Source organism: Stomoxys calcitrans, chromosome 2 (assembly GCF_963082655.1).
Source record: "Stomoxys calcitrans chromosome 2, idStoCalc2.1, whole genome shotgun sequence".
Classification (NCBI taxonomy): Eukaryota; Metazoa; Arthropoda; class Insecta; order Diptera; family Muscidae; genus Stomoxys; species Stomoxys calcitrans.
The window spans coordinates 11,535,183-11,550,234 of record NC_081553.1 but is presented as its reverse complement, the minus strand read 5'-3'; the positions used below and the strand labels follow the sequence as shown (position 1 = coordinate 11,550,234).

Here is a 15,052-nt window from a genome sequence, read left to right as displayed (position 1 = left end):
AAAATATTTCACTATTATATTGGAGTTGGACTGCCCAACGCTATTGTATAAAGGATATGTTTGTTTTTTTTTTGCATAAGGGATACTACCGGCACGGGTTAATTTTGACCGACTGCCATAATATTTCGTATTTTATCTATTGGGACCAAGGGGAAACAAATGGAGGGTATGCGTTTTGATAAAAATAATGTTTGTTTTTTTGGGACACTCTAATGAACGTATGAGGTACAATCACCAGTGGCCACCTATATTTACGAATACTGAATATTTTTATACCCTCCATCATAGAATAGGGGTACACTTATTTCGTCATTCTATTTGTAATTCCTTGCAAGAGGTGTTTTGCTATGATTTTCAACAACTGTGCTAAGTATGGTTCAAAACGGTCCTTAACCTGATATAGCTGCCATATAAACCGATCTGGGGTCGTGACTTTTTGAGCCACTGGAGGGCGCAATTATTATCCGATTTGGCTGAAATTTTGTACAACGCCTTTTCTCATGACCCTTAAGATACGTGTCGAACATGGTCTGAATCAGTTTATAGCCTGATACAGCTTCCCTATAAACCGATCCCCCTATTTTACTTCTTCAGCCCCTAAAGGGCCCAATTCTTACTAGATTTGGCTGAAATTTTACACAATGACTTTTACTATGGTCTCCAATATTCAATTCAATTATGGTCGGAAATGAACCATAACTTGATACAGTTCCATTAACAAAGCAATTCTTTTCTTTTATCCTTTGTTTGCCTAAAAAGAGATACCGGGAAAAGAGCTCGACAAAAGCGATCCATGGTGGAGGGTATATAAGATTCAGCCCGGCCGAACTTAGCACGCTTTTACTTGTTTTAACTTAAACATGTCCACAGGCATATGAAATCGCAAATAAAATAAAATATTAGAAATATAATAACTGAGACCTTGACTATGATATTCTTTTTATTCTTATTCTCAAAATTTTTGTTTTATTACTGATGGACTGTTCTTCATACGCTCTTCCAGCATTATTTATTTACAAGTAGCATTATTAAAATTTAGTACCTGGAGAGCCATTGTTTTAGCCAATTCTCATGGCGTTTTTTCCTCGGCTAATGGTTGCTGAAGGAAACTCTTACTTACCCCATTTTTTTCACAAACTCCACCAGCATTTTTCAAATCTCCTGTCCAGGCCAGACCCAGTGTGCCCATTTCAAAGTCCCGATAGGTGAACATGTAAGCCAAACAGAAAGCATCATAATCCTCCTCTGCAAAAAACACATAAGACATAAAACATAAGGGCATCGAAATTGAACATAAACACATACTTAGATATGCACATAAGTAAACAAACAAACGAAGAGGAAGAAGAAATGGAGCAACCGAAAGGAAGTAAGCTGCGAATAACATAAAATCCCTCAAGGATAGACAGCATAAAAAGCCAATCGTAAGTGGCCAATGACATGAAATGTAAGAGAGACATTTAAGGGATTTATAGTAGAATTTAAGGTGTTTAATGAAAATACACACGCACACGCACACGACTACGTCCCACACACAAATGAGTTTTAAATATCTGCTTAAGCACATAAGTGCACATGACATACATAAGTATGCGTGTGTGAGTTGTATGCATATGATGACCATTCAAAGGCATTCTTTGCCATGGCCATGAACATTTATTGGGAGTGTACACCTTCTGTCTCTCATAATGAATACCACCATAAATATTTAAAACTGAAATTGTCATTGTTATTATTTCGTTTTAATATTGCCATGATTTTTAAATTATAAAGCTTAATGGGTATGTAAATGTGCATAAAGGAGTCTAGCTTTGATGAAGGCCAAACACACACACACACACACATAGACACAACAATGATTGCTTCAAGTTTATTATTGCTTTACAAAGCAAGTAAATATTTTTGTTAATATGAAATGAATTTGAAACTAGAATGTTTTTTTATTTTAAATTAATATATGTAAACAATGTTATACGATCTATACGTATGATTAATTAAGATTTCAGTAACTTTTAAATACATTTTCTTTGAAAAAGAAACATATCTTCGCATTCACAGAAATATAATATTTGAATAGTAGGCCATTGCCATAAGCAATATCAATATGCTAATCATATTATACCCACCATCGTAGGATAGGGGGTATAATCATTTCGTCATTCCGTTTGCAACACATCGAAATCAATTTTCGACTCCACAAAGTATATATATTGTATTTCGGATCGTTGTAAAATTCTAAGACGATTTAACGATGTCCGTGTGTCCGCCTATCCGCCTGTCCGTCCGTCTGTTGTAATCACTCTACAGCCTTCAAAAGTTGAGATATTGGGCTGAAATTTGGCAGAGATACGTCTTCTTGATGAACGCTGGTTACGTTCTTGAACGGGTCAAATCGACCCTATTTGGATAAAGACCGATTTTCCGATAAAGGGTCTAATGCCCATAAAAACTTAATTTTTCATCCGATTTTGCTGAAATTTGAAAGAGTTAGTAGTTTTTGGCCTTCCGACATCTGACCCAAATATAGTTCAGAACGGACGATATTTAGATATAGCTGCCATATAGACCGATCTGCCGATAAAGGGTCTGAAGCCCATAAAAGCTTTGTTTTTTAACCGATTTCGCAGAAATTTTAAATAGTGGGCTATTTTAAACCTTCCGACATCTGACTTAGGTATGGTTCTGATCGGACTATATTTAGATATAGCTGCCATATAGGCCAATCTGCCGATAAAGGGTCTCAAGCCCATAAAAGCTTTATTTGTAAACCGATTTCGCTGAAATTTGAAATAGTGAGTAGTTTCAGACCTCTCAACTTCGAACCTAAATATGGTTCGGATCGAACTATATTTAGATATAGCTGCCATATAGACCGATCTGCCGATTGAGGGTCTGAAGCCCATAAAAGCTTTATTTTTTAACCGATTTCGCTGAAATTTGAAACAGTGGGCTATTTTATGCTTCCCGACATCTGACCTAAGTAAAGGGTGATTTTTTTGAGGTTAGGATTTTCATGCATTAGTATTTGACAGATCACGTGGGATTTCAGACATGGTGTCAAAGAGAAAGATGCTCAGTATGCTTTGACATTTCATCATGAATAGACTTACTAACGAGCAACGCTTGAAAATCATTGAATTTTATTACCAAAATCAGTGTTCGGTTCGAAATGTGTTCATTCACCGTAACGTTGCGTCCAACAGCATCTTTGAAAAAATACGGTCCAATGATTCCACCAGCGTACAAACCACACCAAACAGTGCATTTTCACTCCAAATGCGGCAATTTTGCTTATTTACGTAGCCATTCAACCAGAAATGAGCCTCATCGCTGAACAAAATTTGTCAAAATTTGAACACATTTCGAACCGAACACTGATTTTGGTAATAAAATTCAATGATTTGCAAGCGTTGCTCGTTAGTAAGTCTATTCATGATGAAATGTCGAAGCATACTGAGCATCTTTCTCTTTGACACCATGTCTGAAATCCCACGTGATCTGTCAAATACTAATGCATGAAAATCCTAACCTCAAAAAAATCACCCTTTATGATTCAGATAGGACTATATTAAAATATAGCTGCCATATAAACTGATATCCCGATAAAGTGTCTGAAGCCCATAAAAACTTTATTTTTTATCCAATTTCGCTGAAATGTAAAACAGTGAGTAGTTTTAGGCCTATCAACATCTCACCCAAATATAGTTCAGATCTGACTATATTTAGATATAGCTGCCATAAAGACCGATCTGCCGATAAAGGGTTTGAAGCCCATAGAAGCTTTATTTATTGCCCAATTTCGCTGAGTATGGTTCTGATCGGACTATATTTAGATATAGCTGCCATATAGACCGATCTCCCGATAAAGGGTCTGACGCCCATAAAAGCTTTATTTTTACCCGATTTCGCTGAAATCAATGTCCGTGTCGAATTTAGGAGCTTAAGTTATGCATTTTTCATCGGATTGTGACAAAAGGCGGTTTACATATATCCTCAAGGTGGTGGGTATCCCAAGTTCGGCCCGGCCGAACTTAATGCCTTTTTGCTTGTGTTTATTTCAAAACTTAATTTACATATATTGCAACGAACTTTGTGATTTTTAAATTATGAAATGAAGAATACCACTACTACTACTACTACCACATAACGCAAATGTAGTTTTAATTTATTTTTGTGTGTAAAAAAGATTTTAAATAAAATATGTCCATTGTCAAATGATGGCTTATGGCCCCCAGCATATAACACAGGGCATTAAAACCGAAAAAAAAAGTTATTATTGCCACCATATCATATGCCATATAATTTAAAATTCATGTGGTATTTGCGCGTTAATTTAAGAGCACACGTACCGCAAAACTTTTGGATCATGCTAGAAATTCTGAACGGAAAAAACATTCATTGCCACTATGGTGAAACCATCATTTGTTGGGTGTTCTGTTGATTATGACTTGGTCCTCTATGTAGACATTGGCATGCCCAAATAATAAACTAGATTTGTGGAAAACCAAAATATATGTTTTCAAAAGCCACACAAGTGCGACAAACTAATTCGGAAGTGGTAATGATTTTCACAGTGTACTTGACATTATCCATCGACAGTTTGTTGGCCAGGGACTGAGTCAACCAACACAGCCATAATGGTTGCCCCACTACCTATTGAATTGAATTGTTTTATCCGCACGCTCATTTTGGGCGAAGGCGGGAGAATCGGCAAAGAGTCGTTGCAGCAATGTTTTAATGTGCATCCATGCGCTTAACAACTGCAACAACATTTCACGGATGCTTGCATTTAAATGACAAATGAAGAGAATGGTTGTGTGAGTAACTGTGTGTGTGTGTGTGTATTTTATTATGCACCAGCGAAGGACATTCATACTGTTCACCTTGATTTTGGTTTGAGGTGGATTTTGGAAGTGTGTATTTGTTTTTTTAAAGCATACCAAGTTTAAATTTAAAACTTATCACCTTGGTTGTTATGTTTTAAGGCAAATGAACCAAGAAACAGCCCTATATGCAAACAGAACCGAATTGATTGATTTTATGAATCTTTCAATCAACTTAGTCTTGGGTCTTTAAGAAAAAAGGGCACAATTCAAGAAATTTAAATAATAATGCATGAGCAAAAGTGAGTTTCGATCGGTCGAGATGAATCTTATTTAGCAGCCACTCAATTTTTCTTTTAAAAAGGAGATCGGTTTTGTCTTGACTGTTAAAATAGATATCAAAACAAAGCACCACGTTGAAAAGTTCAGCCAAATCGAATAAGGCTCAAGAAACTAAATCGAAAGATCAACTTATAAAGGGCCTATAGACCAAATTCACGTCACTCTCTCTACTATAACGCTTAAAAACAAATTTTAATAATTTTGGTGCCGCAGAGGATTGAACTCATGATCTCACGTTTGGTAGTCTTGCACGCATCCTCTAGCCTACCGAAATAATTTTCTTTATGATGATATAACTCAATAAGTACTGCTGCACAGTAATAAGTGTCTCAATTTATTAAAATTAAAAACAGCTGAAAACCACTCAAAAAGTTTTTTTTCTAGTTACGAATTTCATATTTATATAGGACCTATAGACCAACCTGAATACAATATATAAAAAGTATATCTGCAAGTGTCTAGCTTTATCCCCTTCGAATGTAAAAAAGCTTTGGACAGACAAACAGATGGATATGGCCGAATCGACTTTGAATGTCAAGAAGATTCAAAACATATCGATTTTCTAGGGTCTCTGATCAATACGTCGATGAGTTACAAATAGAATGATGGAATTAGTATACCCCCATCCAATGGTAATGCAAATTTGCCCATGAACATTCCATTAATGAACACGGCAAACTTCTCACATATTAATGAGCACCATCCGATTCAAGATTAAGCTCAATGATAAGGGGCCTCCGCAGTGCGACACCTCTTTGGAGAGAAGTTTTTACATGGCATAGTATTTCAAAAATGTTGCCAGCATTAGGAGGGGAACACCACGGTTCAGCGTCATAGGCGGACATGCTAACCTCTGCGCTACGGTAACCTCCAAACCAATGGTGGAGGGCATAAAAATGTATCCTGAAATCAAAAATAAAAATAATTTTGAAAAACAACAACTTTGGTTGAAAAAAACAACTACGAAAGTTGTTAATTTTCCTGCAACAATTTATTTCGAATCTCAACAACCCAGAGTACAAATTTGTCTTTGATAGGCACTCTTTGCAAACCAACATATAGGTTAGGTTTAAGTGGCAGTCTGCCATCAGACTCACTTAGGCGTTTTCGTGCATTGTGATACCACAGGAACAGAGGAAGGAAGATGCCTTCTAATTCCTACCGTTGAACTATCTATTGTAGATCGCTTTTAAAAGCCCATTTACTTGCGAATGTTCACATCCGCTGAATCAGAAGAAATGAGAACCTAAAGTGCTAGTGCGGGACCCACACACAGAAGGTGTTCTATAGTTTCTTTTTCTTTGATGTCCTCACAGCTTCTGCAAAAGTCATTGCTGGCAACTTTCAGTCTGTCAGCATATTTAACGATTAGATAGTGACCTGTCATGACGGACACAATGACTGAGATATCTGTTGAAGCCAATCACAGCAAAGCGGTATACCTCTCCAACTCCAACTTTAGGTTAGGTCACATAGTTTTGGAATACTCACAGCTTCCTCTTTGTTGCCGTCTATTATTCTTCGTTGTACTTCGGGGCTGGTCCTGAAAACTTAGCTTACATGTCGCTAAAGCCATACCCAAAGTCTCGCAAGCTCGTCCGCTTTACAATTCCCAGGGATATCTCTGTGGCCCGGTACCCAGGTACTCTCTTTCTTATGTTCAATGATGTTGGATCATACTACGAATGCAGTCCACTCACTTGCTAATGACATCAATTTCTATCATGTGTATTCATTCGTTCGTCAGAAATACTAGACTTTCCAGGAACTCATAAACGTTTGTAATTGATTGGCCAGCTTACGTGACCATGCTCTACAGAAATAATTCGGTTCGTATGTGGAAATGATTTTTCACCTGACTGTGACATCGAGAAATTTAAAGCAAATATCAATAAACGCAATTCCCACAACACACTTAAACAATGTGTGTACATTGTAGAAGCGAAAGTCCAGAGCCTCTTGTGGAATTCGAATCCAACACTGGCAATGAGAGCTCGACCAGCACAGCTACCAGGGCGCTCGTGTTAAATAGTTAAAATTTTCCATTAAGGAATAGCGGCGATACATGTCTCATATCAATGAGTGCTCTCTGATGCAAGTTAAAGCCGATTATCTAACCGCCCTAAAAATTTCGCCAGCGTTAGGAGGGGATAACCACCTCTTGTCGAATTCGACTTCTGGAATTCGAATCCAACACTGGCAATGGCACTTGACCCTCACATCTCCGGAAGCGCTCGTGTTAAAGTCTTTCAATTTTCCATTAAGGGGATACATCACAATGAGTCCTCTCCGATACAAGTTAAAGCCGATGGCCTAAGGTAACCGCCTCACAAATATTGCAAATAGGAAGGAATAACTATCGCTGATGTTTTCGTCGGCGTTCAGCGTCAATGGCGGACATGCTTACCACTGAGCTACAGTGACATCCTAAACAAATCTCTGTCGACGCTTAGTGAGACCATGAAAATGTCATTCTAAAAGACTATTAAGTTGGGCGACGATTTGTGGGTTGAGGACAAACCCGAGAAAGATGGAACTGGCACCTGTCAGACGTAAATATTAGGAGTGGCAATTAAGAATCCCGTCTCTAAAGAAACCAAAAGAAATAGAAAACAGGAGAAATAAAAGACTGTTGGTTAAGTTTAATTGGCAATAAAAGGATAGCCGTAAGCTTTATTTGATCAATCATATGTTGGAAGTTCGAAGCCATCAATACAACTTCCAACAGATGAACAAAATCATGTGTAGTACGGAAGAAGTGTAATTTGATACAGATAGAATGTCTGTCATTACACAAAAATATATGCATTGGAAAAACTACAGCTAATAAGCAGGGTTGTCGAGCTTGGTTAATGTGGTAATTGTATCATAGATGTGTTTTCGCTATTAATACGATTCAAATACAACATACCAACGCACGGCCCTTGAAGCCATCACACCTAATATGGTTGAAAAGTCTTCTAACCAAAGACGAAATGCGTCCCATAGTGGTTGGTGTGTGATGCTATCTTTGGCTTTCCTTTTCCATTTGCATCTCAGCTCGTCTCGAAAGAGAAACAAACAAAAATTATTCCATTAATGTTTTTTTTAAGTTCCAAATATGAACATCTTCGATTGAAAATCTGAAAAGTGCAACACTTAAAGCTCTTGCGGCAATATTTGCACAATTTTCTTTCGTGTATTTCAATCGAAATCACCACAAGTGAAGGTATCACTTTTTTCTCAAAATCTTTCTAAACTTCACCATAGGCCAAAACTAGACTTCTAGTAAACTACTCTCATCTCTTCAGTAAACTACTACTGCTCATGCACCTAACTTAGCCTACAAAGTTTGATGTCCTACAAGCAGTTTTATGAGAATTAAAAAATCCCCATAGAAACTCGTTTTAATGCATTTCGTTAACTAAGGGCAAACCAAACAGGTAGAAAAATTATAAACCATTCCACAATGAATTAATACTTCAAACAGTTTTCTTTCAGCTACAAAACTTACCCGAAAATAATTCCAAAAATTTCTCCACACCATAATTTCCAGGAAAGCGATACGAGGGATCCTTGACCGCATTATTGTTATGGACTTTAATGCGTTTTATCATAAAAGTGATATTGTCCGGTTTTCCATCATTGTTAAAATCTGAAAAGAAAAACAATAGAATGGAGAATGTAGGATATTTTTTTGTTGCCCAAAATGGGTTTTCATTCTAAACATGACAAATTTTCCAAATCAAAGAGGGAAAAATGCTTTGTAAAAAATCAATATGTGCCAGCATTGCTATAAGCGGCAATACACAATAAATTGCAGTTTGTGACAAAACAAATCCGATTTAAATCTCAATAACGTTTTTTGTTTGTTTTTTTTTTATTCTCTGTGAATTTTATTCATTTCCGTTTTCCGGTATGGCCGTTGTCGAAACACCACAGCCTGCTGGCATGGTGGGGGTAAATAAAACATTTCAATTTTCTAGTTTGAAAAATGGAAACACAACAAATATGCAATGGCAATTGTATTCCTAGGTCGAATGGAAAACAATTTTTGTCGCTACAAAATACTTTGGTAACGCACAGTGGTTTAGAGATATTAAAAAAAAGATTTAACTCCATTAAGTGCAGGATCTAAGTAATTTAGGAACATTATATCAGCATTATATCCATTTTAGCGTCTCAAGCGTCACTTTATTTGGGAGCTTTATTCATATCTAAACCCTATGTAATATTCAACGACCTTCAAAAGAAGTAACTGTGCAAAGTTTCAAGCCGCTAAGAGATCGACAGATATCGTTGTTGTTGTTGCAGTTTGTTCTATTCTATCTTTCGTCTGCTTGATTCTGTTGAGTATCAAGACCCAAGAACTCTGCGACTAAGGGATCTGAGTCGAGTGGGTCTGGCTAGTCAGCACGTGTATCGTGCGGTCCCTGGTCCCATCGTGCACGTCGGCATCAATCCTTGACCTGTAGGAGTTGAGGTGGCTACATCTGCCGGAACGTAATTGAGCCAGAACTACTTTGGTTTGCCGGGGTAGGTCTATTTCTTCAGGTGCAATGGGAGACGGAAGAGGCCACCGTAGCGCAGAAGTTAGCATGTCCGCCTTTGACGCTGAAAGCCTGGGCTCGAATCCTGGTGAGACTATTAGAAAAAATTTGCAGCGGTGATTTTCCCCTCTTAATGCTGACAACATTTGTGAGGTACTATTCCATGTAAAACTTCTCTCCAAAGCGGTGTCGGCACGCCGTTCGGACTCGGCTATAAAAAGGAGGCCACTTATCATTGAGCTTAAACTTGAATCGGACTGCACTCATTGATATGTGAGAAGTTTGCCCCTGTTGCTTAGTGGAATGATCATGGGCAAAATTTGCAATTTGCATTTGCAATGGGAGACGGTCGTTCTCCAAGGTCTACATTCACCCGGTAGCCATTTACCGCATCTGCTACCGTGTTTGCATGAATGTTGACCAGACCTGCTTGATATGCCGCTTGATCTAGAGGTTCTTTCTTGTAGCGCTGAACCTCACGCTCTAGATTACCTTTTACCGCATCTGCTACCGTGTTTGCATGAATATTGTCCAGACCTGCTTGATATGCCGCTTGATCTAAAGGTTCTCTCTTGTAGCGCTGGACCTCACGCTCTAGATTACCTTAAAGCTTCTGGGCGGTGAATATTAATAATATATAAGGTATTGCTTAGACAGCATGTAGTTATGTCTTCGCACTGGTAGGATCTTTGTCTCCTGATGGAGGTGGTCCACATGATAACTGAGCAGACAGCCCGTCGCAGTTCGGAGGGCGGCATTCTGACAGATCTGAATAATATTCCACTGCGTGTCACAAAGCTGACGAGACCACACTGGCGCTGCATAACTTACCACAGACCGGCCAATTGCTCTGTGCGTGGTCAACAAGGTTTCTTCGTCTGCACCCCAAGTGCTGCCAGCAAGTGACTTGAGAACCTTGTTCTACTTTTGACTGTATCACAAATTGCTGTGGCATGTGGGGAGAATGTGTAAGAGCTGTCAAATGAGACGAATCATTTCTCCAACGACCATCACAGTCAGCTCAGTATTCACCTCACGCGTATTTGTACAATGTGGCTGAAAATTTGGAGACAGATATCTTCAGAAATATGAGGCAAGTTCGTTGAAATGGGCGTTCAAACTATCGCAGATGTCATCAATGGGTGGGATGCCTCAAGCCATGATCGTACAATCGTTCGCATATTATACGATCTCTATGCCGTCTGGAGGGGGTGGAATGGAGGATAGGTAGAGGTTAAACAGTGTCGGCGATATCACCCCACCTTGGGAAACTCCCTGTTTCACTCTACGGTGCTTCGACTTCCTATCCCTAAATTCCACAAATGACTGGCGACCACACAGATAATTCGCGACCCAGCGTTTCAGGCCTGGCTGGAGGGACGTGTTGGCGATGTCCTCATGCCTTCGATAGGTCCAGAGGACCGTTCCATCACATGGCCTGGGCTGATTGAAGCCACGGCAACTATGTGCGGCGATGGCATGCAAAGCAGTTGTTGTGCTATGTAGTCTTCGAAATCCCTGATTGTACTCGGCAAATGGAAATACTCCTACGAGGCTCGGGAGGAGTAATGCCTCAAGCGTCTTTGCCACTGGTGAGAGAAGGGAGATCGGTCCGTACGACTCCCCCAAACTCGTGTCCTTTCCAGGCTTCATTAGCGGGATCACTCTGCCCATTTTCCAGACATCGGATACTATAAGAGTGTTCAAAGACAGATTGAGGACAGTAGTAAGGTACTCAACACCAGGTAAATCCAGATTCTTCAACATCAATGTAGAGCTTCAGTCGGGGCCGAACGCCTTGGATGATTTGGCGCCATTGATGACATTCGTAACTTCGCCCACAGTAAATTGTGATGGCTCGGAGACCACGGATGCGGCGAATGGTTCACCTTCTTGCCCTGTCACTCTCGGCGCATCTCTTCGGATCAGTCATGGCTACTCAGCCAAAAGTGAATGAGGTCCAGTCATCCCGTCTACCGGGGTTCGAGAGTGACTTAACACTAGACCACAGCTTGCCTAAACCGGTGTCTAAATTACGTTGCTCCAAGTGTTCCAGCCACAAATTCCGCTTATGTTCGTTGACTACCCTGTTTATTTCCAAATTCGGCTCCCTGATTCTGGGGTAAGTGGGGTCCATACAACGAATCCCATCACACTCGTCTGTGAGTTCCATTGCCTGAGTCGGGAAATTGGGCCGCACTTGGTGTATTCGGCTGGTATAAAGCGAGCGGCTGCTGCATTAATGATGTCTCGGAATTTCTTCTTGGCAATCAGCATATCGAAGGGGGGTGGCAGTTCACTGAAGTGGCGATTGGTATACTCTATGAAGCCAGCCCAATAGGCCTTCTTATGATTGATAAACGTGCGGGGCTCAGAGGTTATGAAGTCGTGTGGTCGTTCGATGGTGGGAATTATGGGGAAGTGGTCTGACACCAAAGAGATGACGGCTTGTCAGGATACGTTATTCGGGAGATCAGGAGAAATGTCTGGCGAGCTGTTGCACTTCCTCGTAATCCTAGTGGGGCATCGTCATTCGCCATATCATGCCACTCTGGTTGTTATCTAAGGGAGAATGCCATGAAATGTGATGCGCATTAAAGTCCCCTAAACCCAACGATTATGGCCAGATAGTAAACCGTTTATATCGGGGTTGTATGCATGGCCATTAATTGAGACACAGCTAATAACCGGCGATATGTACACGTTGTATAGCTCCATCTCGGCAGTAGCGGGTCTGACTGCAATCTCCATGCACTCCAAGTCACTAGCGACAGGCGAAGGCGAGATGGGTCCATATTGAACGGAATGGTGTATCACGAAGGCCAATTCCTCACCTCGATTCCTTGAGCGATCCTTACGTAGCATATTGTATCTGTGACAACTGTGCAAGCTGCAGTTGTTGGTCAGCTTTGTCCTCTGGATCGCTGCGACCGATATATTCTTCCGACTCATAAAATCCACAATCTCATCGATCTTGCCATGGAGACCGTTGCAGTTTTCTTGCAAAAAAGTTACACTACCCGGCACTAGCCTGGCAATATTGGGGCTGGGATGCTGCCGTTGCGTATATTGTCGCACGGGAGAGATCGGGGGGTAACAAAGTCCGACGACGAGAACGCTTGTGACCCACTGCTGGCTATGTTCGTGCAGCACCTTGCAACTTATCCTGTATGACTATACTCCTGTAGTGAAGTGAGTCCAGAATAAGATCGTAAATGTACCCACTTCATGCAGCGGTTCCACCTCACCCACACCGACCGATGATGGAGGCGGTTCTGGCAAACCGAACAGAACCAGGGTCCGGGATTCTTTTCTATCCCGGCATGGACCAGAAGTGTGCGGAGAAGCCACTCCGGGATGTGCCTCTCCCATGACGAAAAAAGGCGAACACGTACACTGAGGTGGCAGCACTTGCCGATGAAGGGTACCATCGGGTCAATCCGGTGCCTACAACCGACTGCCATGGGATTGTCAGCTATCGGAATTTGAATAGACGGAGGCATGGATGGGTGGGCATGCCAAGAATGGCCCATATTATCGAGTCGATCAATAATTTATATACTTTTAGGGTCGCAGATCAATATTTCGAGTTGTTAAAAACGGAATGACTATCGGTCTATAGGGCAGCTAAACATAAATATAGTCGGAACGAGACCCTACTTGACATAGATGTCAAGGGCTCTAACAGAACTTACTGTTCCGATTTTCAATGGAATCGAGTAATAAAAAAGGCTTTTATGGGGTTGAGAACCAAAATCGCCGTATCGGTCTATTTGGCAGCTATTGGGTTGCCCAAAAAGTAATTGCGGATTTTTTAAAAGAAAGTAAATGCATTTTAAATAAAACTTAGAATGAACATTAATCAAATATACTTTTTTTACACTTTTTTTCTAAAGCAATCTAAAAGTAGCAGCTGATAACTGACAGAAGAAAGAATGCAATTACAGAGTCACAAGCCGTTGAAAAAATTTGTCAACGCCGACTATATGAAAAATCCGCAATTACTCTTTGGGCAACCCAATATATCAAAATATAGTCCGAACGGGACAATATTTGGCAAGTATGTCGAGGGGCTTAGATGAACCCTGCGTATGTAAGAAATACGAATCTGTGCCAAGTTTCAGCTCAATATCTCATTTTTTGAAGACTGTAGCGTGATTGAAACACACGGACACCAAGACATGGACAGACAAAAAGAAGGGCGGACAGACAGACAAACACAACGACACAATGAAATCGCTTTAGAATTTTACGACGATCAAGAATATGTATACTTTGTCTGGACCGATTTTTATGAAACTTTGCACACATATGAGGACGTTGAATAAAACGCTCCATGCCAAATTTTGTAAGAATGGGACCACAATTGTGGCTACTAAAGCTTAAAAATGGTATATTGGATGAAAGATATACATGGGAGCTATATATAAATTTAATGCGATTATGATGAAATTTTGCACACATATTGGGACGTCACAAAAAAGACTTTGTGCCAAATTTTGTAAAGATCCGATCAAAATTGTGCCTTCTACAGCCTTTATAGGTCAAATCGGACAAAAGTTATATATGGGAGCTATATCTAAATCTGAACCGATTTAGATGAAATTTTGCACACACATTGGGACGCCACACGAAACATTTCTTGCCAAATTTGGAAGAGATCGCACAAGAACTGCGGCTCCTACAGCTTTAAAAAGGTATATCCGATGAAATATATATATGGGAGTTGTATCTAAATCTGAACCGATTTCAATAAAATTTTGCAAGCATTTTGGTTCGTTAAAAAAAAACACTTCGTACGAAATTTTGTAAGGATCGGTCCATAATTGTGGATTCTACAGCTTTAAAAGGGCATATCGGATGAAAGATATATATGGGAGCTAAATCTAAATCTGGACCGATTTTTCTCAAAACCAATAACGTTCGTCATTGGACCAAAAATGATACTTGTTCAAAATTTTGTGAAAATCGGACAACAAATGCGACCTGTATCTTGATTACAAGAATACATGGACAGACAGACAGACAGTCGGGCATAGCTAAATCGAATCAGGAAGTGATTCTAAGCCGGTCCGTATACTTATCGATGGGTTCTCTCTCTTCTGGCTCTTCTCCTTCTTGGTGTTGAAAACAAATGCACAAATCTATAATACCCTGCACCACAGTGGTGGTGCAGGGTATAAAAATGTTTATTTTTTCGGACCGGAGTGGATTTTGAGATTGAAAACCGATCCGTTCTTGCTCCCGCTCCGCTCCGGGTTCAAAAAAAGAATCGTTCCCGCTCCGGCGAAATTATGTCTGCTCCGCTCCGGGTTCAAAAAAAGAATCGTTCCCGCTCCAGCGAAATTGTGTCTGCTC

General features: G+C 40.1%; 1 protein-coding gene across 2 annotated transcripts in view; it reads right to left on the bottom strand.

Moving 5' to 3' along the window:
• LOC106082815 (uncharacterized) overlaps positions 1 to 15,052 on the bottom strand; it is a 656,305-nt gene that overhangs the window by 57,702 nt on the left and 583,551 nt on the right. For both annotated transcript variants that reach the window (XM_059364021.1, XM_059364020.1), the window contains exons 7-8: positions 8,659 to 8,799; positions 1,121 to 1,245 (exon numbers count right to left, since the gene is read on the bottom strand). In XM_059364021.1, coding sequence (XP_059220004.1) covers positions 1,121 to 1,245; positions 8,659 to 8,799 — 266 coding nt within the window. The remainder of the gene's footprint in view (positions 1 to 1,120; positions 1,246 to 8,658; positions 8,800 to 15,052) is intronic.